Genomic DNA, 26,105 nt, shown 5'->3' with positions numbered 1-26,105 from the left:
TTTTGTTGTGTATGTACAGAAATATAAATCCTATAACATCATACAATAAATACAACGTATAAATAAAGAACCATTACGTGCGCTTTAAAAGCAAATCGTTGTTTATTAGCCAAAATGAGGAAAATGTCCCATGAAAATCAAACTCGGTTAGACATGCGCAGACAGATGGCAGCGGAAATTTTCCACTTCCGTTTGAGGCCGTGAAGATTTTGTGGCCTCAAAATTCATTTTAACCTAATTGTTTTGAAATTTTAGAATGGCTGCATTGTTTTCCTGTACGAAATGTCATAGTAGACACCCATTTGAAGAGTTATCTCAAGGCGAACAGTTATGCAAAGTGAGTTCGATACCCCATCCCTCAAAGTAAAACACTCTTCCACTTGTCAAACAACACAAACAATGTTTAAATGTACATTTACATCATGTGGTGATTTTAAAAAAAGGGGACAAAGGTTATCTACGTCTAAGAATCTAGAATATTTTTACATGTACTTCTGTCACTGACTCCATGTCTTATAGTTTCTGTAGTTAAATTGAAATTTAACGAAGCATGCTAAGAAAGCAGATTATGGAATAACAATCATGTCAATATTTCTACCTTAAATATGACAACAAATCTGAACACGTTTCATTTACCAAAGAAAGATCATATTATCCAAACCTAATTCAGTGAGAAGATCCTGAGGTTCAAACCTTTGGGTGTGCTATAGAATGGAGATAATAATACAATGAATAGCAGGGTTAGAAACTAACAGTTTTCGTCCACTAGTCCTTATAATGATAACATATAGCAAAACCCTTAAAAAGGGCAAATTTCTACTAGTCCTTATGATACCTTTACCATTTGGCAGTTGGGCAAGGACTATAGGACTAGTGCCAATTTCTAACGCTGAATAGTTAAAATGGGTGATCCCTTGACTCTAAAATACTGATTTGTCATATTTCCAATGAGGAGTAATTTTTGACAATCAATAGTGAGCTTAACTGAAGTGTGCATGTTTAAAATAATGGTATCCATGGTAGCTTTGTACTTTATTTTCAGTTAGAGATGGTTACAATACCAAATTGTTCATTCACTTCCAATATTTGATAAAAATTAGTAATAACATATGATTCTTGTTTCAGGACTGTCGAAATAATTATCCTATAGTCAAGTGCACATATTGTCGAGCAGAATTCCAGCAAGTAAAGTAAGTAACATGATTAATTCATATTTCCATTGTTTGATCAACAATCATAATGTCTCCTCGCACACGAAACAATTCTATGTTGTGACAACGTTGACTTTTCGTTGCTACAACGTTGTGATGTAACGTTGTCACAACGTAAATCTGTAGACTCCCAGATTGGTTGCTACAACGTTGTGCATAAACCAAAATACAACCAAATCAAGACGTTGTCACAACATCCATTTTTTACGTTGCTACAACGTTTATCCAAAACGTCGCGACAACGTAGGTATCGCATATGGCGACACTACAGACATTGCAGCACGTTGTTGCAATGTCCATGTAGATTAATGCCTGTCTTATTCCTCAATACCTCCCAGGCAGCCTGAAAAGTTTGTACCAATCTAGTTAAGACATCAGGTACCAATCTAGTTAAGACATCAGGTACCAAGCAATACATTCTGCAAACTGAATTCACTTTAACCCTATCCATGAAACAGCAAGTCAATGAAATGCACTCTCTTTTGGCAGAGTTTGAAATACGGCCAAGATAAAAATCTAAATGTTTTAAATTACATGTACAATTTGGTTATATAATATTTATTTTCCCAAACAGTTTTCAAGGCTATTTGCAAATTGTTCACAAATGTTTCAACACAATTAAAAGATATTTGATTTTCCCACGAATTTGCAAATTAAAAACCATCAAACAATAAGCCCTGCACAAATTGAAACATTTAAATTTTCTTGGCCTTACCCCATACATTCAGCATTGAGAGCAACACTGTGACAAACAGAATAGTCTATGCATCTGATGTCCTAAGATCCATTTCCCAGCAACGAAATTACCATAGAATTCTGGTTGAGGTGACCTTTAGTTATTTATTAAATGACAAGTCAGAACTTGGGCTGAGTGGCTGAGGAGCCTTTTCAGTCCTCAAATGAAAAGTCACAGGGATGATCTTCAACTGTATCCATAGTCTCTCCTTAAGACTTGGTAACTGAATAAAAAATGACACAAATGTTATAAAATGGCAAGGCAAGGGACATATTTCTGACATAACAAAATAATGGTTGCATTCCCCAAAATAATATTTTGATGTCTGATGTCAGTCTTTAAACAGTTAAAAACTGCTGAAAGTTGAAAGAAGGCGCTGACAGTAATACCATGATGCTCTTGGATCATACATAGGCAGAAAAGCTTTTAGCACTGAATCATTGGTGTAACTTTATACCCCCGCCCTTTTAGATTGTTGGTATAATTAAATAAGAATTATCTAAATTTTAATTCTTGAAGATGTTTGTATATATTATTGCATCATACATACCTTTCTGTCAGTGATATACTTTAAACAAATATGCTCCCACAATACTGTTTTCTCCACCTGAAAGAAAAACAGAAACCACAAAGTATCACATTTTAAAATAAACCAGTACTGTATAGATAAATCACATTTACTTAGAGTATGATGTAACTGGTGGTAGTATTGGCAAATAGTTTTATCAGTCAATAGATCAACTGTAGTTATTCAAAAGCAGTAACTTTACCTTTCTGCTGTACATCACAAACTAGTGATTCAAGTGAATATGTTTGCCAAGTTTCTAAAACCTTATTTGAAAAATATATACATAAATGAAAAATATATATTGCCAAATAAAATAAATAGTTCCCATATTTGAAGCATGAATGTTGAATATGAATTATGAATAGAAGTGTTAACACTTTGGGGTATTTATCCTAATTAAAATTGTGATTATTTTTTTTAATACTAACCTTAATATTTTCCATATTAATATGCCAGGATATTTATATAGAATCTATGCTCTAATATTTACAAATATAGAAACATGGGAAAATTAACAAAATGCAATAGCTTATACAATACCAGACGAAGTTGAAACAGCTCTGTAAATATTTATTGAAATTTATTTGTTACTACGTTTATTAACATAATACAGTTCAATATCGTTAAATATAATTCTGTAGTATGGTAGCCTACGTGGCAACATAAGGAGATCGAAAACCGAACGACTAGGGTTGCTATCAATTCCATTGTATTTTTCATTGGTGCACATTGGCTACACCTATCTCACCTTAATAATCAACAAACGATGACCAACTCACTGACAATATATGGTGATATTTAACTTTTGACTATCGACTAGCTTATCATCACCAATATGACAATACCGCAAACACCCCGTTATAGCGCGCGACGAGAGACTCGTTTTACTTTTGCTCGTTTTCATTAGAAGGGAGTCGGACATAGATCTAGTTATCGGAAAATGATGAATTGATTCTTTTTTGGAAATATTAAAAATACACCATGATAAGAGCCTTGCTAAAATAAAATGTATAGACAGCACCAACAACCTGATGGTCCACATTTAGGCTACTTCAGTCAGTGCTAATTAGGCCTTTTCGGAAACAAATAGTATGTTTCTATCTCTTCCCGAAAATACAATTTTTCATAACATCATTGAGCGCATTAAGACTAAGGCTATAACTAGTAGCCTACAGAGAGTCGATCTGAAAATACTTCCATTGTTTTGATTCCCTCTCTTCGCTGTATAAGAGAAATCTACTAAACCTTTCCCACGGCCTGAATGAGCCACATTGTTTCACAAAACTCAAAGTCCGAAGATTAGTACAAGTAAACTTTGAATAGTAATGATTTCCGAAATAACACGGAAATTGCGATAACTGTCAGTGGTCAGTAGGCGATGCATAAGTTAGGCCTATTTACAGACCTACACGTTTACGATCGAAACCCGAACATAATATGACGGCCACAAAACGCCGCCAGACTGAATTCTGGTCAAACATATACTGCTTGCCCTTGGTAATTACCCTTGGTATCCATAAAATAATAATATGGAAAAAAGTCTTGGGCCTCCTTCACCTCTATATACATTATGTTCTGTGTATCAAATATTAATATCAACACTGACGCTCATGATCAGTGAAAGTGACCGGCAAACTGCATTCTAAACCCTGCCACTTCTGAATAATACGATACATTTAGGCTAAATCATTTGACGATCTGCATGTACAGAAACATATCAACAAGCGGAGGCTGCTTCTGAAAAATTAACTTACCTCATCCGAATTCACAGATCATCTGTCCAGTTCCAGTTGCTGCACAATCTCTTGGTTTTTGACTTCTAATATGTGAGCTTGAACTAAGATGTCTGGTGACAACAAATCTTCCGCGACAATGTGACGTCATTCTGACGTCACTTCACGAGGCAACAGGCTAAACTTTTTTCAGCAGTCGCTCTCACGCCGCATAAAATGGGCGCAATTGTTTTTAACTGTAATATTGCTTGTGACAACATTTAGTAGACAGATAACTTCGTTATAGATATATATGTTTTAAAAAAATAAAACTAAGAGATGGTAGATCTACAAGTGGTTTCCTAAACATCATTTACAAAAAGTGTTGTAATGTCCAAAGCACAACGTTATCACAACGTTAATTTGCAACGTTGTTGTTACGTTGTGGAATAACGTTGTCATAGAGATAGGCAATTACGTTCTGGAAATTTTAGCATTAAGAGATGAAAATTTAAATGCCGAATATATAGAAAGGTAATGCATTACTGCCTTGGTATTCTGACAAATTCATGTTGATTTTGATAAAGCAGTTCTATTCCTTTATGACGTTCGAGAAGCAAACTCTAACGTTTCACCGACGTTTCAGAAACGTAGCTACAAAATGTTGTGTGATGTCCAATGCACAACGATTTCACAACGTGAATGTGCAACGTTGTTATAACGTTGTGAAATAACGTTGCACGTTGACGTTAAAACAACGTTGTGACAACGTAATATCACGACGTTACCAATCCACAACGTTGTGACAACGTCGTGTGTTAGCTGGGTATGCTGTGATATTACTGGAATTCTGTTAAAAGTGGTGTTAAACCCAATTCACGGAGCACCGTTAGAATACAGTACCAGAACTTCTCGTGAGGACGATCTCTGCCGTAGGTCACATGTCTCAAAGACAAGCAACCAGTTTTTGTGAGAATCCGTCAGACGCGAACTTGCGACCTTCAGATTGTTAGCCCGACAGCTAACCGACTGAGCTACGTCCACACTGTAAAACAAAGTGCAAATTTACCTAGTCATGCCTATGATGTTATGGAACTGAACGAAAAGGGTCGAATAGGTGATGGATACTTACGAAGGTTACATTTAGACATGGTGTCTCGTGACTTTACGTCTACGGACCTTTGCGAATGATGATCCCAATGCCATATGGCACTCTCGTCCCATTCCGTAATCTACAAGATACCGATGACAAGGAATGATCCGATATGGCACGAACTGAAATTGGCACCAGACGTCAGACGTCGAACTCGCGAGTACGCATAAATGACATGTTATTTAATAATTCGTTGGGTGGATTTTGTGACAGAAAAGTGTGATAGGGAACACTGTAAGGATGATGTGGATAATAGTAAAGAACGAGGGAGGCATGTGCATGGCTAGTGACGACACAACGGTGAGTTTTTGAATCAGGACAGTTTCCAGTAGCCAAAGTATTCGACACAAAACCATTTCATTCTTTTTATTCGCCGTTTTTATGTGAAGAATATTAGGAGCCGCTATTGAATCCATAATAGCCACTAAACGGGTAGATCTACCTTACCCTAATGATTGAAAAGGGGTGATTGATCGCAAAGGGGACCCAAGGGCTAAGGATGGAGTTCGGGGTAACCTACCCTAACACTGGCGACATTAAGATGTGTTCAGCGCTATTAAACTGCATTCTTGTGCAAAATAATGAAAATTAATGAACCGAAAAAATAATATATGTATATTAGTTCCTATTTATAACCATTTTAGCCACTTCAATTATGAGAAAAACGAAATAAAAAATAAATAAAAAATAAAAGTGCTTTCGTAAACTAGCGCTTGCTATAAAATGTGCCGCCACAAGCTATATTTAGTAAACAAATATTCAAAACCCTCAACACCACTTGGCGTATTGAGTGACATTGCGTGTGGAGATGATAGATCACTGGGAGGAGCTTATGCACACTCGATGACCCCCTGACATCACAGGGCATTGTTTCGCCGGTGTGACTTCAACGAAATACTACAAATTACGTCAACGGGTATTGTCATGTGTTTGAAAAGTTTGTGGTACTGTATTCTAAAGGTTAGCCCAATTCACTTACTCACCCCATGCACAGTGATCATGGGCTGTAATTTGCACTGCAGAGTTGTGTCCCATAGGCATGACAGACACATTTGTCTGAATGAACTTGGGTTTTAATCCCAGATTCACCGTAATTATCATTCTTGGTTTGTCAGCAAAAAGACCATGCTTGTGGGTTTCACCAAAATGGCAACATCTAATGATCTGCATCACTTCAGACTTTCCTCCAACATTGAGCTGACACACTGATATCGCTGAAATACTGTTCAAGGCGGCATGAAACCCAACTCATTCATCGAGGTTATGTACAATAACACCACAGTCATTGGTACAGATTTTCAACAATCGCGTCTCAAGTACTATGACCAAATATGATCACAGACACTTCAAATTAGGCATGAAAGTCAAACTCAAGTGGATGGATTTACTTTATATAATTATGGGAGTCACTGAGTGTATCAAAATTATTTTACATCACCCAGACAGCTGTTTATAATTATTAAATGTAAACGCCATGATTTTCATTACCTTAAGTTTCTCACTTTACTTTTAGTGCCTTTCATTGGCTGAAAGTCACAAATGGCCCAATCAGAAAATAAATAAAAAAGTCATATGGACGATTTTCATTGGTTCTCAACCGTAACTAATAAATCATGACCACACAGCAAAACCCAAGAGCAGAGAATCCGAAAAGGTTCATAGATAGACAAATAGTAAAGTTCTTTTCGTTGTCAACACAGCCTAAACCGTCTTCCCACAATGCCAAAGATGTTTCTGCTTCAAATGACCCTGGTGTCACATAATTGCCGAACACAAGTAATATTAGCCAATACAGAAAGTTTCACATGATGCACTGACAGTGACCATGTTGACAGACTGAGAGGGTTGTAGTCAAAATGGCCTCATGTCAGAATAGCCTCAAAACTCAAAAGTCAAGATGGTCACAAAAAGTCAACATGGCCACAATTCAATCATAGTCAAAACAGCAACAAAAAAAGGTCATAACAACCACAACAAAAAGGTCAGAATGGCCTGGATAATGATAGTAATAATTTTGTTGCATTTCAGGGTGATGTTCTATCTCTACAAAGGCATCATTAAATCTATGAGATATGTTTTTTTCAATCATGTATAGCTTGTGGCGATCACACATTTTAATCCACGTAATATAGATTTGCATGCAGAACAGAAATCTAGGACCCTTCCAAACCCTCACGTGACCCATGCAGATCCGGGGTAGAATATGCTTGCTGTAAAAGGCGACAATGCTTGCCGTAAAAGGCGACTAAAGGGGTTGGGTGGTCAGGCTCGCTGGGTTGGTTGATGTATGTCATCGATCCCAATTGTGTGGATCGATGCACATGATATTAATCACTGGACTTGTCTGGTCCATATAGCTTGAATATTGTGCGGCGTTAAACCAACCAACCAACCACATTCTATTACTGCTCATCCGAACTGCTGATGATTATTATTCAGATTTCGTTGAACATGCTCCCTGTTGCTCCCCGTCCTCCAGTTATGTGGATTACTGTCATCGTGGGGATTGGTCACGTTCTTATGATTATCACCATTGCTGACAAGACTATCGAGACTGGGACTCCTCTTGATACAGCACTTATACGGACCACCCCAGTTATTACAGTTGATTACATATTCTGATTACAAGAAATTGTGTTTTAGATAGTAGATATGTAGTGAAGTCTTTCCATTTTTGTTGTATGTCGTTCACTAACTGTCCTTTTTTCTTTTTTCAGTAAAGGCAGCACCCACTCTATCTGTAAGAAATGTGCCTACAATGTTAAAGTATATGGGAAGGTATGTAATGTGACATGGAGTCGAATGGCTAAATTACACCTTTTTCATTGTTGCACTGGAGACTAATCTCAACAGTTCCGTTGGAACATCAAAGAAATTTGTTCATCTAAAATAACTATGCAGGCTAAAAGAATGTTTCTTGTGAATTGGGGCATCACTTGAAGACATGCTCTGAGACTATTTTTCTAATTAAGATGATATTTGCTTCATTCATGAACTCGTTATATCATGAGTCTAGTTTTGTGAGTTGAAGGAAGTGATGGCTGAGCATGTTGAAGCAGGTATAACAGAATTCATTCAAATGTCTCAAAGGCCATCTCTTCAAGGCAAGGGAGTTAACAGACTGTAAAATTAAAAGTCCAGTTCCTTCCCTCGCCAAAAAGGGCTGGAATTTCGTTGCTCAATCGTATAGCAACCAGTGGCTATTACCATGATTACGTTGTGCCTGTCTCTGTCCCTTCTATTGATCAATCAGATTCATATCAATTGCATTTGCTTCAGACAAGATAGCAGTGCCAATTCAGATGATCTGATGGATGATCAAGATCTCTATATTGTAACAAAACGTCTTACCGTGTGAAGTGCATCAAATCATTTGAGAAAATTGATTAAAAACATGGAAAGATTTGGAAAATATCTGTCAATGCCCCATTGACGGTACACATACTTTGCAAATCCTGCAATTGATCTATATGCACCTCAATTCACTTATTCCATTTGTCCTTCAAGCTTTTAATACCACTTTTATAGAAATCCGCAAATTGGCCCTCTAACCACACCTCGGTGGCACTCTTTATGTCCTCGTCATCCTGGAAGCATCTTCCACGTAGGCCAGATTTCATTTGCCGGAACAAGAAATAGTCACTGGGGGCTAAGTCTGGGCTGTAGAGTGGGTGATTTAACTGTTCGAATCCACATTCACATATGGCGGCCTGTGCAATTTTCAACTTGTGAACTGGAGCGTTGTCTTGCAAAAGTAGAATACCACGTGTTAACATCCCACAGCTTTTCTGGCGAACAGATTTTCGCAATTCTTTCATTACATTTGCATAATACTGTCCATTGATTGTAGTTTTTGGTGTCATGTTATCAATCAGTAATATGCCTCTTGCATCCCAAAATATGGTGGCCATTACCTTGCCAGCCGATGGTTGAGTGCGAAACTTCCTCGGAGGCGGAAAATTGGGGTGCTTCCATTGCATGGATTCCAATTGAGTTTCTGGGTCCCAGTGGTGGATCCAGGTTTCATCCCCTGTCACTAGACGAGAAAGAAATCTGGCTTCATCAGCAGTATAGAGATCCAGGAGGTCTCAACAACTTTCAGTTCTCTAATGGCGATCTTGAGCTCTTAGGTTTCTAGGTATCCACCTTGGACATACCAAGATGCTCATGAATAATGGTAACAACAGTTCCAAATGATATTTTGAATTCCCTATAAAGTTCAGATACTTTCACTTGTCGGTCAGACAAAATTCTTCTTTCTATAGCAGCAATGGTTTCCGGTTGGGTGGCATCTGAAGGCCTGTCTGACCTTGGGTCATCGTCTATGGACTCCCTACCCCTTTTAAACTGTAGAGACCAACGGTAAACTGTGGAATAGTCAAGAGCATCCTTACCCATCACTTTACACATAGGATCATGGATTTCTTTTGCTTTGCATCCCTCCTTGGTTTGGAACTTTATTACAGCGGGTTGTTAATGTTTGAGAGAATCCTTGATTGTGACCACCCTTAGGTGAATGAAGCCATCACATCTAACTTATTGTTGTGTCTGAAACTTGTTATGAACCGTGTCAACCTGATGATATGACTAGTGTCACACCTACCACAAGTTGACATTGTTTGTGTAAACACAAATGCCCCAGTTGCAAAACTTATTGTACGCCCCTCATATGTGTAGCTGAAGAACTGATTCTGTTTGCAGCCTACAGCTTGTGAATACTGCAGTGTGATAGCAGCCTTTATAGGCAACAAATGCCAGCGGTGCACCAACTCGGAGAAGAAGTGGGGCCCTCCTTCCACCTGTGAACAATGCAAACAGAAATGTGCATTTGACAGAAACGATGACAGTCGCAGAAAGGTACTACTATCACAGTTAGCGATAAACCATTATGTGGTTTACTTTTGATAATGATTTGGATAAACTACACACACAATTAATTTGAAGAGTGGATATGAGATTGTTAGAGGTTAGAAGTGTTCCTCTGTGCCCCATGCTTAGAGCTGACTAGTGAGGACTGGAGGCCAGTGTGTGATGACTGGATGTCATTGTGCCTTGATGTTCTGGAGCATTATGCAGTCCAATGAACATAGCAGTGTTCGTAGGCTTTTTGTATTTGTTTGTTTATAAATTTTTTAACGCAGCGCTCAGTAATATTCTAGCTATATGACGGCGGTCATTAAATAATCAATCTGGACCAGACAGTCCAGTGATTGACATTATGAGCATCAATCCATGCAATGGGGATACGATGACATGCATCAACCAAGTCAGTGAGTCTGACTACCCGATCCCGTTAGTTGCCTCTCACAACAAGTATAGCCTCCTTTCTTCACAGGTCAGGCTTTTTGTAGGCTGAATTTGTCCACCTACAGTTTGTTTTGGGTTTTTTAACCATTAGGTGTTTGAACATCACAATGATAATGATAATATTGAAGTTTGTATTTGATATAGTGCCAGTACTGTAACTGAAGATGACACTGTAGTGAGAGTGAGATGGGTTTAATGCTGCTTTTAACAGTATGTCAGTTGTATCACATCATGTCAGCTTAATATGGGAGGAACGCCCAAAGTGATGCACGTCTCAGATATCCACCACTTTGGTTTGCTGACAAACCTACAAACATAATCAGGGCGGAATTGAATAATTGAACCAGAATTCAAACCCAAACCCAATTCGTGCCCCTTTTGCTAATTGTAAGACTGGGGACTGATGTCCTTGGCTGCATCTGTCTGGAGATGATGACCAGGAGTTCCGTTTTGTCGTCATTCACTTTTCAGTAGTGATATGATGTCAAGTGTATGACACTGCATTTTGTTTTTTGTCCTGGGAATACTGATGATGGCAGCTAATGCAAAGATAGCTAGGATTGTGGGTTTTTTCTCTCTCCAAATGTTTCACCATGAATGTTTCACTAAAACGGTCTAATAAATGCCCATTTTTCTTACTGGTTGTAATTTTACAGGTTGATGGCAAGCTCCTATGTTGGCTATGCACTTTGGCATATAAACGTGTATTAGCCAAAGCCAAAAGGCATCGTGAACATGATGCCCAGAAAATTGCCAGCGGAGCAAATCGAGCCAGTACTGACAGTCAGCCAGACAATTTACTGGCCAAGCTGGAGAGCAAAGTCAGTCAAAGTGAGAGTCGACTAAACGAAGCTGAATCTCGACTTGAGAAACATTGGAGCATTAATCGTTTGTTTAAACTGAGTGGCATTGATCTAGATAAGACTCCCACAAAGACAGGTTCTAGTGGTAGTGGTGGGGGCAGCGGAAGCAACAACCACCACAGCAACAGTAAGGAAGAGGGCCGTAGTCGGAGCAGTGAGAAGAACAAGGACAGACACAAACATGCTCGACATCACGACAAACGGGACAAGTCTCACAGCAAGAGCAGCAAGTCAAAATCACATCACTCCAAACATAAGTGAGTTCTTTCTCAATGGCTAGGAGTGTTTGGATAGCATATTGGTTGAAGTTTTGGTTTATTATGCCAAAGACATGGTTACAATGTACATCCAATCTTGATGTTAACCCTGCCGTGGTATGACTGGAATGGTGCTATAAAAGAGTCGGAGAACCAAACGTACCGATTTTCGTGTGCAATACTCTTTTTAGAACAGGGGCGGTCGGGTAGCCTAGTGGTTAAAGCGTCCGCTCGTAACGCTGAAGACCCGGGTTCGATTCCTGACATGGGTACAATGTGTGAAGCCCATTTCTGGTGTCCCCCGCTGTGATATTGCTGGAATATTGCTAAAAGTGGCGTAAAACCATATTCACTCACTCACTCACTTTTTAGAACATGACAGGACAAATTTTGTGAATATTTGTTTTTGTATTACCGACTTTGTTCATTTATTTTTCATGTCAATAGTTAATGTGAAAATGTTTTGTTGTAATTAAATTTTCGAGTGTTCTTCTGATTAAACTTTTATCATCCATATTGTAGTAGTTCTCCTTAATGACATTTGGAAGCTGTATGGGGAGGTATTCTGGTCCTAACATTTTTGTCCAAGTCTTCATCTTCAGTTTCTTTCACTTAAACAATATAAGGTGACACTTATTTCATGTACTTTGCATCTCAAGGTCGGAAGACACTTCATCTCCCACTAGTCCAAACAAGAAAGCTAGAACAGAAAAAAATTCCTCAAATGGCGTATCTACTCCAAAAAGGTAAGTGTCTATATCAGTCTCGAGATTAAGGACAGGGCAGAACACTGTTTGTACGATTAAAAAAGAGTAATACTGCTTTAACACATTGTAGTTTGTTGTTTAATGCCTCACTCAGCAATATTCCAGGTATATGGCGGTCTGTAAGTCATCGAGTCTGGACCAGACAATCCAGGGATTAATGTCATGAGCATCGATCTACACCATTGGGATACAATGACATGCATCTTCGGACTAGTATACACAAAAGTTTTTGGCACACACTGGATACTCAGGAACTCCTGCTTGTTTACCAGATTATAGTTCAAAATGGGTCCGGTTTGTCAGGGTCACTTGTCAGGTTGGAGCATTGATGATGCTGTGAACTGCGAAGCACTGGTTTTCCTGTCAGGTTATATTCATGCTGCAGTGATATAGCTGAAATACTGCTGTTCAAATGAACCAGAGCATGTAGGCAATAGAGCGGAGTGTAATTGTTGGGGTTGATTTAACTGAATTTTGAAAGGCTTGCTGAAACATAAAGGCTAGTCAAAGTTTCACCCCTTCTCTGTGTCTGTTTTATTTTTTAATTTGGACACTGCTCTTGAATCATGTAAATTTTTAAACTTATCCTATCTCACACATTGCATTTGTCCCTTATTTTTTTATCCTATGTGGGAACGTGCTTTAATCATTTTTCCAGTTTCGCTACAGGGTCATTCTATATGTCAATGACATATGGGAAAAAACGTTCGGCATGTATACCCGATCTCATGCTGTTTCGTTTGAGTAATGTATCGGGATCATTAACCGTTTGATTGTGTGGGTTTTTTTTCCCGCTCACAAGTTCATATCTTTTGGGGGCTAGACAGTTTTCAAAATTAGAGCATGTTGCCACATAGGATCGAAGAAGAAGGGAGAAATGCAAAGTGTGGGATAGGATAAGTATATAAATATACAATTTACCGGTTTGCTAAAATTTCAAATTTTGATGAGGTCGTCTAAATGGTGTGATCACCTCGGTAGAATGACACACCCGGCGGCCATTTTATAATATTCTGTACAACAACAAATTCTTTATTTGCTCATAAAATCGCCATGAAATGAGGCAATAGAAGCCAAGATTTAATTTCAGAGTGCAGGAAATGGCGTTTTAGGGGTGAGGAGTTCTAAAATTTTCGGAGCTACCTGGGTGGCCTCCAGCATTTAGATTTGGGCCTGTTAGTTTGGAGAAGGGCTAGTAATTTTTGAAAGGAGCAAGCCCTGCTGGCTACATAAAGATTTGTTGTTAAATCTTCCCCTGTTAATCGTAAGCTGTTGTTACAGTACCAGCAGCAGTATAACAGACACAGCAGCTACTATGGACATCGGTTCCTCAGACCAGATGATTGCCATCACACAGCTTAGAGAACAGCTCGAATCTCTCAAGAAACAGCTGCAAGGCAAAGACCAACAGCTCAAAGAGAAGGATAAGAAGGTAGCATGTGTTTCCTTGTTATTATTTTCATGGACAGCTGTCGGGGTAGAGTTTTACCAGTTTGAAAGTCACAATACCACCAATACCACAGGGCCCAGGGGGGTGAAGGTGCTGTAAGTTGTGTGTGGTGGATGCAGGATCAAATCTCAGATTTTAATCAATTTGCATTCTTGGTTTGTTAGCACCATATTATTACTTGTGGCTTTGGGAACATCCGAATCTGCATCAGTTAAGGTGTTTTCTCCCACATTATGCTGGCATTCCATGATTTAACTGCATACTGCTGAATGTGGAACACATGCATGTACTATTCAAAGTGAAATAGTTCTGAAAGTGTTTTCACTAAGCATAGTAAACAATTTTATTGCCTATTTACAATGTCAGATGTTATGTGTTAATTCCCAAGATGTTAATCCAGAAATCTGTGCATAAATGAACTTAGTGTGAAACCAACAAACCACCAACAAGTGGTATACTATCAACAAATAATTTACTAATCAATACAAGTTAGTGCTCAGCAATTACAATGTCAGTACACATAGAGTGGTAGTGCAATATTCAATGGCAAGAAATAATATGATGGCAGTGGGCAGTATCAAATACAAAAATACTGGAGTGGTAGTAAAAGTCAGTGATTATAATATATATTCATCCTGTGGTGACAGTGGTCAAGCTTCCGTGATACACAAGGCAGGGAATCAGGGATGATGGGCGATCCTCACATAAAAGCTGGTTTTGATGTGATGAAAATGCATGTGTGTGAGAGACCAAATGTGCGATAGATGCGTAAACACGCTACTGTCCCCTTTTATACAGTCCAAGTCGCTTCCAGAACACCACAGAATATTCCATAGTCCATGGTATACTGGAAGTTTACACGCCACACTTGTCAAGCTCCCCAGCGTGTGACACTTTTGTTACACTCCTGGTAACATCGCTGCCACCAGTGTGTGCACGGTCATTACAAGAATCTTAAAACTTTGCCCCTTAACCCCAAATGTAGTAATGTTTATACTTTTCTTAATGTCTGTGGGAATGCCATCACAGTTAATTTTGAAAAAGGTTTACGACTGACCATATTTTCCAGATGAATTGACCTTAATGTTTGTTTGATCGGATTGGTACGAGGTTGCAGATGAACGGAAAATCAACCAACTTCTCCCTTACATTCTTACTATATCAATTACATGATAGTTGTAATCAAATTGACAAAGAAAGAAAATAATTTAGCAGGGGTAAGATTATTCGGCATCATCACTTGTTTGTAAACATAGTAGTCGGTTGTGAGTTCAACTCAAAGCATGGTTGTGGTCCCCTATCACAGTAGGGAGCTTTCACTGGTGGCAGAGATAGTATAGAGAGCTCCACGAACAGGCTATCGCTGTGAGGAGCTTGCACACTTGTATTTTAATATAGTAACTTCCCGACGACTGCTTTGATTTAATAGTACTTAATTCCTGACGACTAATCCCTGCGCAAACACAATGCAGCTTCTACTGAATCTCTATTGAAACAATATAACACAGTTACGATCATTGTTAAACTATAAAATACATTGCCATATAAAACAGAATTTGTTTGATGATCCTGTGAGTTTCATACAGTCTTCCCTTTCTTCCAGATAAATGAACTTAAAGCAGAAAAATGGGAATTTGAGAAAGAATCACGAACAAAACTGAATACTCTACAAAAACAAAGTTCAGACACAATAGATACTCTACAGGTAAGTGTCCATACTTTCTGCAGGTGGAAATGATTCATGTCACAGGATTTCTAGAGACTTATTTATTTGATAAGGTATGTCAGAGGTCCTAAAAATGAGGTCTCACATTGTGTTACTTATTGTAATTGAACATGCTGCTCTCATATCACTATGAGGGAAGATTGGGCTGGGATAAATTGGAAATTGTCATTGTATAACCAAAACAGTTTGATATTGCTGAATAACAGTTTGGTATTAATAATGAAAAAGTTAATACTGATATGCTTAAGAGAAATATATGTAATCATAAGACCAAATGAGTACAATTTCCTTAAAGTTTGTCTATTCATACGGAAAACAGAAGACTGCACAACCCCAGTTACTATTGCATGTATCTATCATTATTGTTTGTTTCGTTGGTTTATTTGTTACTTAACGCCTCACTCAGCAATATTCCAGCTATATGACATCGGTCTGTAAATAATCGAGCCTGGACCAAACAATCCAGTGATTGACTTTATGAGCATCGATTCACGCAACTCCTCATCCTCCTTCTTTTCTACTTCTCCTCCTCCTCCTCCAACATCCTCCTCCTCCAACATCCTCCTCTCCTTCTTTTCTCCTCCTCCTCCTCCAACATCCTCCTTCTCCTCCAATCTCCTCCAACATCATCATCCTCCAACATCCTCCTCCAACATCCTCCTCCAACATCATTCTCCTCCAACATCATCATCCTCCAACATCGTCCTCCTCCTTCTCCTCCAATCTCCTGCAACATCATCATCCTCCAACATCCTCCTCCTCCAACATCATTCTCCTCCAACATCATCCTTCTCCTCATCCTCCAACATCCTCCTCCTGCATCTTCTCCTCCTGCTTCTTCTCCTCCAATCTACTCCAACATCCTCCTCATCCTCTAACATCCTTCTCATTCTCCTCCTCCATCCTCCAACTTCTTCTCTTTCCGGTCCTCATCCAACATCCTCCTCCTCTTCCTCATTCTTCTTCTTCGCTAACATTGGTAACATTGTAGTTTTGTTTTGCATGTGTTTGTACATTAGATAAATGACTAATTTGTAACATTTTTTTTTTCAGGTAAAAAACCGTGAATTAATGCGTCAAGTTTCAGCCTTATCAAAAACCAGCAAGAAGACCGTCGTTGCAGAAAGTCCACATTTATGAGGATAGTATCTGTTATAGACATTACTGAATACCTCTGTGTGACCTTTGTAAAGTAGCAGATTACTTTAGTTTTCTATGAATGTAACAGATATTTAATTAGCTGATTCAGCAGTTTTATGCTTTCATTATGTGTCTTGCCAACTATTTGATTCTTAATGACAATTACTTTTATCACATGGTATACTGCCCAGTGAACGAAGCTGACCATACTTGTGTGTTATTACACAGGGACATATGTGTTTTATTGTTAGGTCAGTTGTGAGAGATTCATCAAGCTTTGCCGCTAATTAGAAAGTTGGTACAAAGGTGTCATATTGAACATCAACAGAAACCTCTTTTCTGCTTAACCAATTCTAAGTTTATGTCAACCCTCCTATTTTTTATGATCTTAGTCCTGTTTTAATTATTCCTATGTTTTGATATTTTTTCATGGCAACAATATTTGTTACATTCATTCACAAATTAGTTCGATTTTAAACACATTTTATCAGGGACGTTATACATCTATCTTGATGGGGCTATTATTGTGAGAAGAATGTAGAAGTTTCATGACATACCTAGAGCAACCATGAAAAATGGCTTCCATTTATCCATTGACGGTTAAGTTTGTAACCTTATCACCCTGTTTTTCCGAGTTCCATTCAAAGAACGGTCAGTGCACTAGGACTAATCCAAAGCTCAAACTTCAGATCAGTTACATGTGTACTTTTCAGAAACTTTGTGAACAGGCTCCTGAATGTTCATTTTGACATAAAGAAGTCGTTTGGCATTATTTTCTAGTTTGTGTTTTACATGTGGCAACTGCAAGGTGAGGTGTTAAAGAGTTACTGGAAATTATTTTGGCTACAGGTTGAAGATTCTATCAATGGACAGTGCAGCTTATTGAGATTTATGTTGAAATGTATGAAGTATTGTACACTGCTGTTGCATATGCCTGGCACACTCTGGGACGTCTCCACTATGATTATGATGAACATTGGCATTAACCTTGAACTTTCTTCTACAAATTAGATCTGGAGGCTTCTTACCTGGATTCTTGTTTTATTTTATATGTGGGGTTGGGTGGGGCTGTATGTGCATCTCATCACCCTACAAACATGATAGATGTTTGAGTTTATGGATAACAGTCAACAGTTCTTGTCAAAGCTCTAATATTATTATCAAAGGTTAATGGTGTCCTTAGATTCACTTTCTATTGAGGACCTCCAGGACCTCCCTTAATATCTACAACGCCAGGGCGCACTCACACAAAGTTACTGTAGCAGTGTGGTACTATGGTTATTGAAATGCCTGTACTTTAACGTAGACTTACATTATGAGAGTCTCATTGCTAAGATTGTTTTGTGCAAGTGGGCCCTCATCTTCCCGAGGCAAGAGTGGCCACTCACCTTTTTATCAGTCTTGTTTCCACCCTTGCCACATCAAGCCCACTTTCCTGTTCTAAATAAGATTGGACTATTGCACAGATCGATAGTCCAATCAGAGAACGTTCACAAAATCAACATCCACGACTGGTACACCTTCATATAAAAGTGATTTACTGCTGCCTGTCTTTGTTGACACGAATATGTCTTGTTCCTAGGTTTTTGTGTCAAGGATAAATAGCAGATGTTTTCATTATCTGATTGACTAGGTCGTCGCCTATGGTAGTCGCCATCTTTGTGAAGCTCTATGAATATGAATAAGCTCTTTGTGAATAAGAACGATCTGACTGGATATCGCGTCTTCATTACAAGGGGCACAACTCATGATATACGCGAGGTGGCGCCAGGGTTGAGCCAAGAAAAGTGGGTTTGATGTGGCAAGGGTGGCAAGGCTTTGATATAGGCTACTGGACATGCTTGCCTCAGAAGGTGGGGGGGGCCCTGTGGACATTGACTTAAATAGGAGGATGTTATACTTCATTCCATAGCCTTTATTCATCCTGGCATGATCTAAAAGTGTTTGATAGCCTAAAAGTAACAACAGTCTTTGTTGGACACCAGGTGTCAGAGATCTAGTACCATGTACTCAGCAATATATATTTGGCTCTGTGAGCAAGTCGTTGTGAGTGTCAGTTTGCCCAACTGGTTTTAGTTCATCTGACTCCTGGGCCATTATACCGGTAGCTTATGGGATGGCATGCTGTCTCCTTGTGCAGCTTTGGAAATGAAAGTATTTATTGAAATAAGAAGAATAACGTGTACAGTAGCACATGTATAAAATGTTTCACAAACTAATCACACGTCACAAATTGCTCTCCTACATGTTTCAGTGTTGTGTGTTTATTTTGTGACTTTCTTTATGTATGCGCTACAGTACATGAGTGACTTTCACCTCTGTATTGGGACCTCAATATTTATGTATTTATTTATAAATCGGTGAGACATGTTCCATCTTGTTTGATGAATTTCAAATGACTATAATTCCTAGTAATTTCCACCAAATATATATTTTTTGTTACAACTGGAGAAATTCAGTGTTTGCAAATAGGCGTTAAAGTATGAAGGCTGACATTGAGATCAGCAGTCACCTGATTGGCTGAATTTCAAATGGCTCTAATGCTTGCGGATGTCAACCAAATTTGATTCATCTTTTGCAACAGTTTTTGCACGATCATTTGAACAATACTAATCAGCAATGGTGAACCAGTTGACTAATTAATCGTTGGGCCATTCTTTAGTATTGTTGTCAAAATGTACCTGTTAATCTATTATATTTGAGGCCTGTGTGAAATTAAATACAGTCATTTAAATATCTCCAGTTAAAATAGAGACATATTTACATATATGTAAATATTTGATTTATATTTCACCTGTTAAGTGTAAATCTGAATGTTTTGTGGCACAGCAGCTAGGCATAGAATACATGCAGTATAAAGTGGTTATATGTTACTGGTGTTACCTGTACCCCCACTGACTGAAGACGAGACATACCTGCTGTTTCCATCACATAGAGTTACACATTAAGTGCATTTATAGTCCTTGGCCTCGTTCCACAAAGCGATCTTAGCGGTAAGACTCCCATACTTTAACATAGGTTTGCGACAGTCTTAGCGCTAAGATCGCTTTGTGGAACGGGTCCCTGGCCATGTGAAATAGAATCACAAAGTATCACGATTATTAGCTGATGATAGCTGCATGTGTGCTTAAATACTCTTTAGTGAAAACAAGCTATTCCGGCATTAATAGTAAAGACAAAAATTGCAAAGTACTCTTTTCAAGAAATATACTTTTTGCTAGCGCTAAACATCATCATTGAATTTAATCACAGGGTTACAATCTGGTGGGAAAGGATCTGCAGTCATGTGACTAAGCAGTGATATTGAGCCGTGTGTGAATCTCAAACTGGGTCAATAGCGCTGTACATACAGTACCAGCATATGTAATTAAAGCACAATTGACCTAGTTCCAGATGCATACCACCTATTCCATGTTTCTATTTCAAGTTGTGAAGACTAGCGGGGTGTGCCCTGGGCTTTGTCATGTTGTAACATAATAGGACTAACACTGATTTGTGAGCTGGCAAATCGCTGATATCTCCGGGTATATCTGAAGGAAGGACTAGTGATCTTTTACTTGAATGTTACGGGTATTATTAAGCAGTTTTCCTCATTTTGATCACAGATCTGTAATGGTACTTGGCCTCAGGTTTTCTGCTGTCGTCAACAATAGTTAACTACAGGGCTCGATTTAACGATATAAAACATGCACCTTTGCAACCTACTATTGAAAAATGCAGCCTAATAGTTATATCTACATGCAAAAGTGCATGTCAAAAAGTTAATATGTGTCTGACTAGCCCTTAATTGTCACACATCAATGTTAGGGGTACATAATACCTCTAAGGTGTATTTACCATACTATATCACTAATCCCTGAGTTATGTGTAGTTTGTTATGCTTTCTTGGGCTTGATGTCATCAAACTGTGGGCACTTTAAGATGATGTGCTCATGTTCCCATAACGTCTTACAGCAATACGTAATTAATTTACTGACACTGGCACCAGATGAGCCTATGTTTCAAAATTGAATAAATTTATGGGACCAAGGTGTAGCCCGGATTTGTCTGGTGCAACTAGGTTTTCGTGTCAACATGCACCTGGTGCAACTAGGTTTTCGTGTCAACATGCACCTGGTGCAAGTAAAATCCAGTTCCTTAAATCGAGCCCTGAACTGTCTCCATATGTGATGCTGCCCCATCCTAAGCTCCCTGACTGCTTGTAATTAATTTTTGTATTTTAGGTTGGCATCTTAATAAATTATTCCCATTCATAAAAACATTTTAATGGAGGTTTTAAGCATATTACATGCTATGAACTAGAATTAAAGCTATTCTTTCTGAATAATCATATTTTACAAACTCTGTCACTTGAACTTATTTGCTCAGTGACTTTTGGGGGCGGTCGGGTAGCCTAACAGTTAAAACATTTGCTCGTCACGCCGAAGACCCGGGTTCGATTTCCGACGTGTACAATGTGTGAAGCCCATTTCTGGTGTCCCCCGCCGTGATATTGCTGGAATATTGCTAAAAGCTGCGTAAAACCATACTCACTCACTCACTCACTCACTCAGCGACTTTTGGGATGACCTGAAGGGGAATATTTTGAGACAGGGGTGAGAATATTCCGCGGATCTGTGAATTTAAGTGACCACAAATTTGTTGAAATCTTATGGCTTCAGGGGGACCAAGTCTCCCAGACCCCCAAAAATTATGGACCACGCTATAATTGAAAAGAAGTTCCAGCTGAAAAGGAAAGTATCCATTCTAATCCCTGAAGATAGAAAATAGTATCATGTTATACATATATATATATCAACATTGAAAAATTCTTACTTTACTTTCACATGTTTCTTATTCCTTCTGTCCATAACAAGGAGAAGGTACTTGTCTCAGTGATATTATGTGAATTGTATGTTTTGATCAAAGGTATGTTGAATCTGTCTGAGCCATGGATACCTTTACAGTTTGCACCATCATAGTCGTAGTTTTAGAAAACAGCTTCCGCCTACCTGCCCTATTTTCAAAAATAATATGTTATGTTAGCCGTGGCATTGTTTTAGACAAAATGTCAAATGGTAGTCTTACTTAATTTTCCTTGACTTGCAGAACTTCAATTTGCAGCCAATACACATCAAAGTAGCTTTAGCTCTTTATTGGCTGTTTCAAGAAATGTATCATGTTTGATCTGCATTGTCTCCACAGTTGCCGTTTAGTTTGTTTTATTTTTAACTTTGTGCAATTTCCCATCATTGTTTCTCATCTATCATCTTTGGAATATTTTATGTTGATGCCAAAAAGTAGTTAGTGTGACACTATGGCCACCGATGAAATGATAGCTTCCAGAACACTTTAAAAGGAGTTTTTATAACAGAAAATTATTTTTGTGACTGCTGTTTCTTTTAGAATGTGCAGGCAATTATCAATGTTCCAATTAATTGTTATTCCTTAATAACAGTTTCAGAATGTCTGCTAGCTTATGGCAGAGTGAAGTAAGATTTACCGTTATTTGATAGGCTAACAAAATAAAAGAATTGGTTCTCAGGCAGTGGCTTTTGAAAATATAGTGCGGGTGGGCGTTTTTTGTGGGGTTTTTTGTGGGTTTTTTGTTGTTCAAGCTAGTATGTAACCAAATTTTGTTTACAATAATTGTGGCAAAATCATGTTCTTAAGTATTGTAGCATTTCACTGCTGGGGTCAGGTGTTCAAAGCACGGAAGATTTTAAGATTTTATTTTTTTTGGAAATAAAAACGAAATGTGCTTTTTGATGATGCAGGTGGTGCCTCAGAACTAAGACTATTATTTTATTTTAGCCATGTTTTATCCAATGTCATGTGAATGTTAAACTTTGAAGTGTTTTCACATCCTCTCATTTCACGTCATCTTGCTCACATATCAGTAAGAGTGTCATGACAGTTCACAACCGCTGTTTAGTAGGGATTGTCATGAACCAACGGTCATCAGTTATATTCACCATGTACAGAAACTGTATGTAAATTTTTATTTATGTTATTGTACAGTTGATAACACTGTATGGGACATATTTTTACTATAGAGGCATTTGACTAGCAGATAGCCCTGTGTGACCTGGTGGAAACAAAGCATTGGGTTGACATGGGACTTGAGTCCTCCTCTGGACCAGATTACAATAACAAAGAATTAGTGACCGGTATTGGATCAGTTGCTCGCAGTTGCTTCATGTCTGGTAAAAGATTGCATTTTGATTACATTTGACTGGTACATACAATCTGTGTGAAGGTGTTAGATCTTCACTCTGACCATGGTTCAATTCCCCGCAGTTATAACCTACTTGTGGGAACTTGACGTATTTTGTACACTGAAGACTGAAAAAATCCAATTCCACAACCTACCTACTTCATTGTTCGCCAAATGAATTTTATTGCAATATGCTGCTCTGCTCTGTCAATTTTGTCAAATATGTTTATAGATCTGTAGACGTGTTTAATTTTCTCAGTAGAAATATTGATGAAGTGAACAAAGAATTTACTTTTTCAGAAATATGCCTTGCATGAAGAGCCTTATGAGTATCCATTCTGAAAATATGTATAGATTTAAATCCCCTCTCAAGTTAATAAATTCCTGAGCAGTTTTTGTTGTTTTGCTTGAAAGATGTGTAAATAAAATACATCAGTTCTTGAAAGCCAAGGATCTCTGATAGTTCAGAAAGTGTAGGTTCAGCCCTAGACAACCATACAGGTTTTGTTCAGGTCGTGGAGATGTGTGGAGAAGTTTTGCCTTGTCCTTGTAAACAAATGCCCTTCAGATATAGAGATGTTTATTTTTCTATTTAAGCGACTGCATGTACTCATTGCATATGTCATCAGTGTTGAATTATTTCTGTCATACCTTGTCAGTACTAATGGACCAGTTCAAAAGTTCGATGTCGGATAAGAAACTTAAGTCCTTAAGTTGCGAGACATCCTCCCTTAAAAAATAACTTAAATCTTTAAATGTTGAATTTCCGAACCTAGCAGCCTCTTTTGTCATGCATTCTCGTGTTTCGCCTTGTGTTTTTCCCCCGGAACGTTTATCGGATGAAGTTTATTTACTAGGTGTTGACAACAATCATTGGTGGGTTTTTTATAGATCAAATCTGTAATCATATATTACGCTCTGCACTAGACGGACTATTGCCGGTAATGATAAAACCCAACCTTGTAGAAAGACTTGATGTCTTCAGTGACTACTCCTAACAGCATATTAAAGCAAAAGATCGGTTCAGTTTAGTTACTCTTGAGAAATCAGGTAAGTTGATTTTGTTGGATGCAAAACTTGCAGGGGCATTAACACAAACCCACCCCCACCCCTTAGGAATTAAGATCTTTATCGGGAAACAAACTTTTGAACTGGTCCCTAAACAAGGGAAATCCAGCAAACTAAAAGTAAAGTATCTTATATAACGTCTGTGTTTCTTGTATGTAAAAAGCACTTTAACTGTTTATAATGTGAGATCCCTTTTTGGAGAAGCTGCCTTGTATGCACTATACAGTCTGCAACTTGGTCATTGGTTTACTTCAGATGAAGTTTGGAGCAAGCAGTAGAGAACCCAGTCAAAACATCAGTGTGTAACTGAAATTTTGTGATCCAAGGTTATTAGACATGGTTAAATACATTTGCTGCTACTCATCTTGTGTTTCCTGACCTAAAACCTTTGACCTTTGCTCCTGTTCTTGACCGGTGACTGTATTAACAGTACCCCATATTATTACACCAGTGATTTTGCACTCAATAATCAAAAGACATTTCTGTGAAAAAAATATTCTACAAAAGAAAATGTAGTTTTCTTTCAGATTTTGCCGATTAATCCATAGAGTTAATGATATATAATTAGCTTTGACAGTCCTTATCAATTTTCCTGTACAATATACTGCAAGGAATTCTTAACCAAATCTGTTCCAACATGCAAGCAAATAAATTTATTTAATTCAAGAAAATTGTACAATATATTAAATGAATTACCGAGTAATTATTTGATGTATGTCTTGTATTGTACACATTACCCCTTTCGAGATGTCTACGCCAGGTGGTACATTGCCTGTCATCAATAAGTTTATGTTAAGTACCTTGGTACAGCAATAGAACCACAATATTTTGTATAGGTTTGACATATTTGTATGTGGTTACGTTACCCAACAGTTTGTCTTCATGATAGTATTTGTTAATTTGTCAGTTGCTGTTGTTATTCTAACAGAATTTAGTGTAATTTGTAAACTATATAGTGATTTATTTTATGTAAAAAATGATTTTATGATTTTTTTAATTTCATTTCAAATGTCCATTGATATTTTGTAAATCTTCCCATAAAGCAAAAAAAAAGAAAGAATTAATTGAGATGAATCAAATGTTATCAATTCCCTTATTTATTGTTAACTTGTACAGATTGTCTTTAATGGCAAAGAATTTGCTGGTCAAATTTTTTCTAAATTGAATAAATTGGCTTAATTTGGCTCATTTGAGAGAGAAAAATGGTGTTAATATTTCCCAGAAACTTCATTGTCATATATTCCCATTGACCATATTACCACTGCCATAGCAACCATCAACATGTTTGAATGTATGTAGACCATAATCATTATTGTCTGGTTGTGTACAGTGTAGAAGTTTTGTACAATAAACGAGAGATAACATACATGAATTGTCAATTGTCATTTGTGAATATTTGACAGATTGTTTCAAGAAGAATGACACAGCCTTTTCAGAAGTCAGCCGAGAATGAGACCCTACGTTCAAGATACTGATACACCGATCTAATTAAAATCAGATCTTGGTGTTCGCTTTTGGTTTCTCTGTGTTGCAGAAGCGAGCCCTAGGATTTGAGTTTAATATGATTGTTGATGAACATTTTGAACAAATATTTCAGGAACACCCCCAAAATCATGATCACTTGAGCAGAATACAATTGTGGAATTCAGTACAGGTTTCCCTGCACCTGACATGTGTTAAGCTCTTCAAAGCCAACCACCTCCGTGGTCTAGTGGTAGAGCGTCCGCCCGGAGAGCGGAAGGTCCGGGATTCGATCCCTGGCTGCGTCATACCAAAAGGCGTTAAAAGATGGTACTTGTTACCCTGTCTGGCGCTTGGCATTAAGGGGCTAAAACAAGGACTGCTCGGCTCGGAGTCAGTATACTGTGTCTGAGTGGGGTATTCATGTTAAACTGCGGCATAGTATCTCAGTGTGCTAGCACTATAAATCGGCATCAGTCTGGACTAGTAC

General features: G+C 38.1%; 1 protein-coding gene across 2 annotated transcripts; it reads left to right on the top strand.

The window, feature by feature from the left end:
* Positions 1-161: 161 nt before the first annotated feature.
* Positions 162-25,522, top strand: LOC124141452 (protein FAM76B-like). Of its 2 annotated transcripts, none has more exons than XM_046509476.2 (9): positions 162-337; positions 1,126-1,190; positions 8,098-8,158; positions 10,082-10,237; positions 11,344-11,807; positions 12,467-12,553; positions 13,856-14,006; positions 15,628-15,729; positions 16,804-25,522. In XM_046509476.2, the coding sequence occupies exons 1-9, from the start codon at positions 257-259 to the stop codon at positions 16,888-16,890; spliced, it is 1,254 nt and encodes a 417-aa protein (XP_046365432.1). In that variant the 5' UTR covers positions 162-256; the 3' UTR covers positions 16,891-25,522. The 2 variants fall into 2 exon arrangements, with proteins under 2 accessions (XP_046365432.1, XP_046365431.1); XM_046509475.2 differs by having other exon boundaries at positions 11,329-11,807.
* Positions 25,523-26,105: the final 583 nt, after the last annotated feature.

Source organism: Haliotis rufescens, unplaced genomic scaffold (assembly GCF_023055435.1).
Source record: "Haliotis rufescens isolate VD_foot unplaced genomic scaffold, xgHalRufe1.0.p SCAF_26, whole genome shotgun sequence".
Classification (NCBI taxonomy): Eukaryota; Metazoa; Mollusca; class Gastropoda; order Lepetellida; family Haliotidae; genus Haliotis; species Haliotis rufescens.
The sequence above is the reverse complement of the archived record's forward strand: the minus strand, read 5'-3'. Positions and strand labels throughout refer to the sequence as shown.

Coding starts and splice junctions, on each gene's coding strand:
- LOC124141452 (XM_046509475.2), top strand. CDS start 257: ATGGCTGCATTGTTTTCCTGTACGAAATGTCATAGTAGACACCCATTT. Junction 338..1,125: donor AAGGCGAACAGTTATGCAAA/GTGAGTTCGATA, acceptor TTCTTGTTTCAG/GACTGTCGAAATAATTATCC. Junction 14,007..15,627: donor TCAAAGAGAAGGATAAGAAG/GTAGCATGTGTT, acceptor CCTTTCTTCCAG/ATAAATGAACTTAAAGCAGA.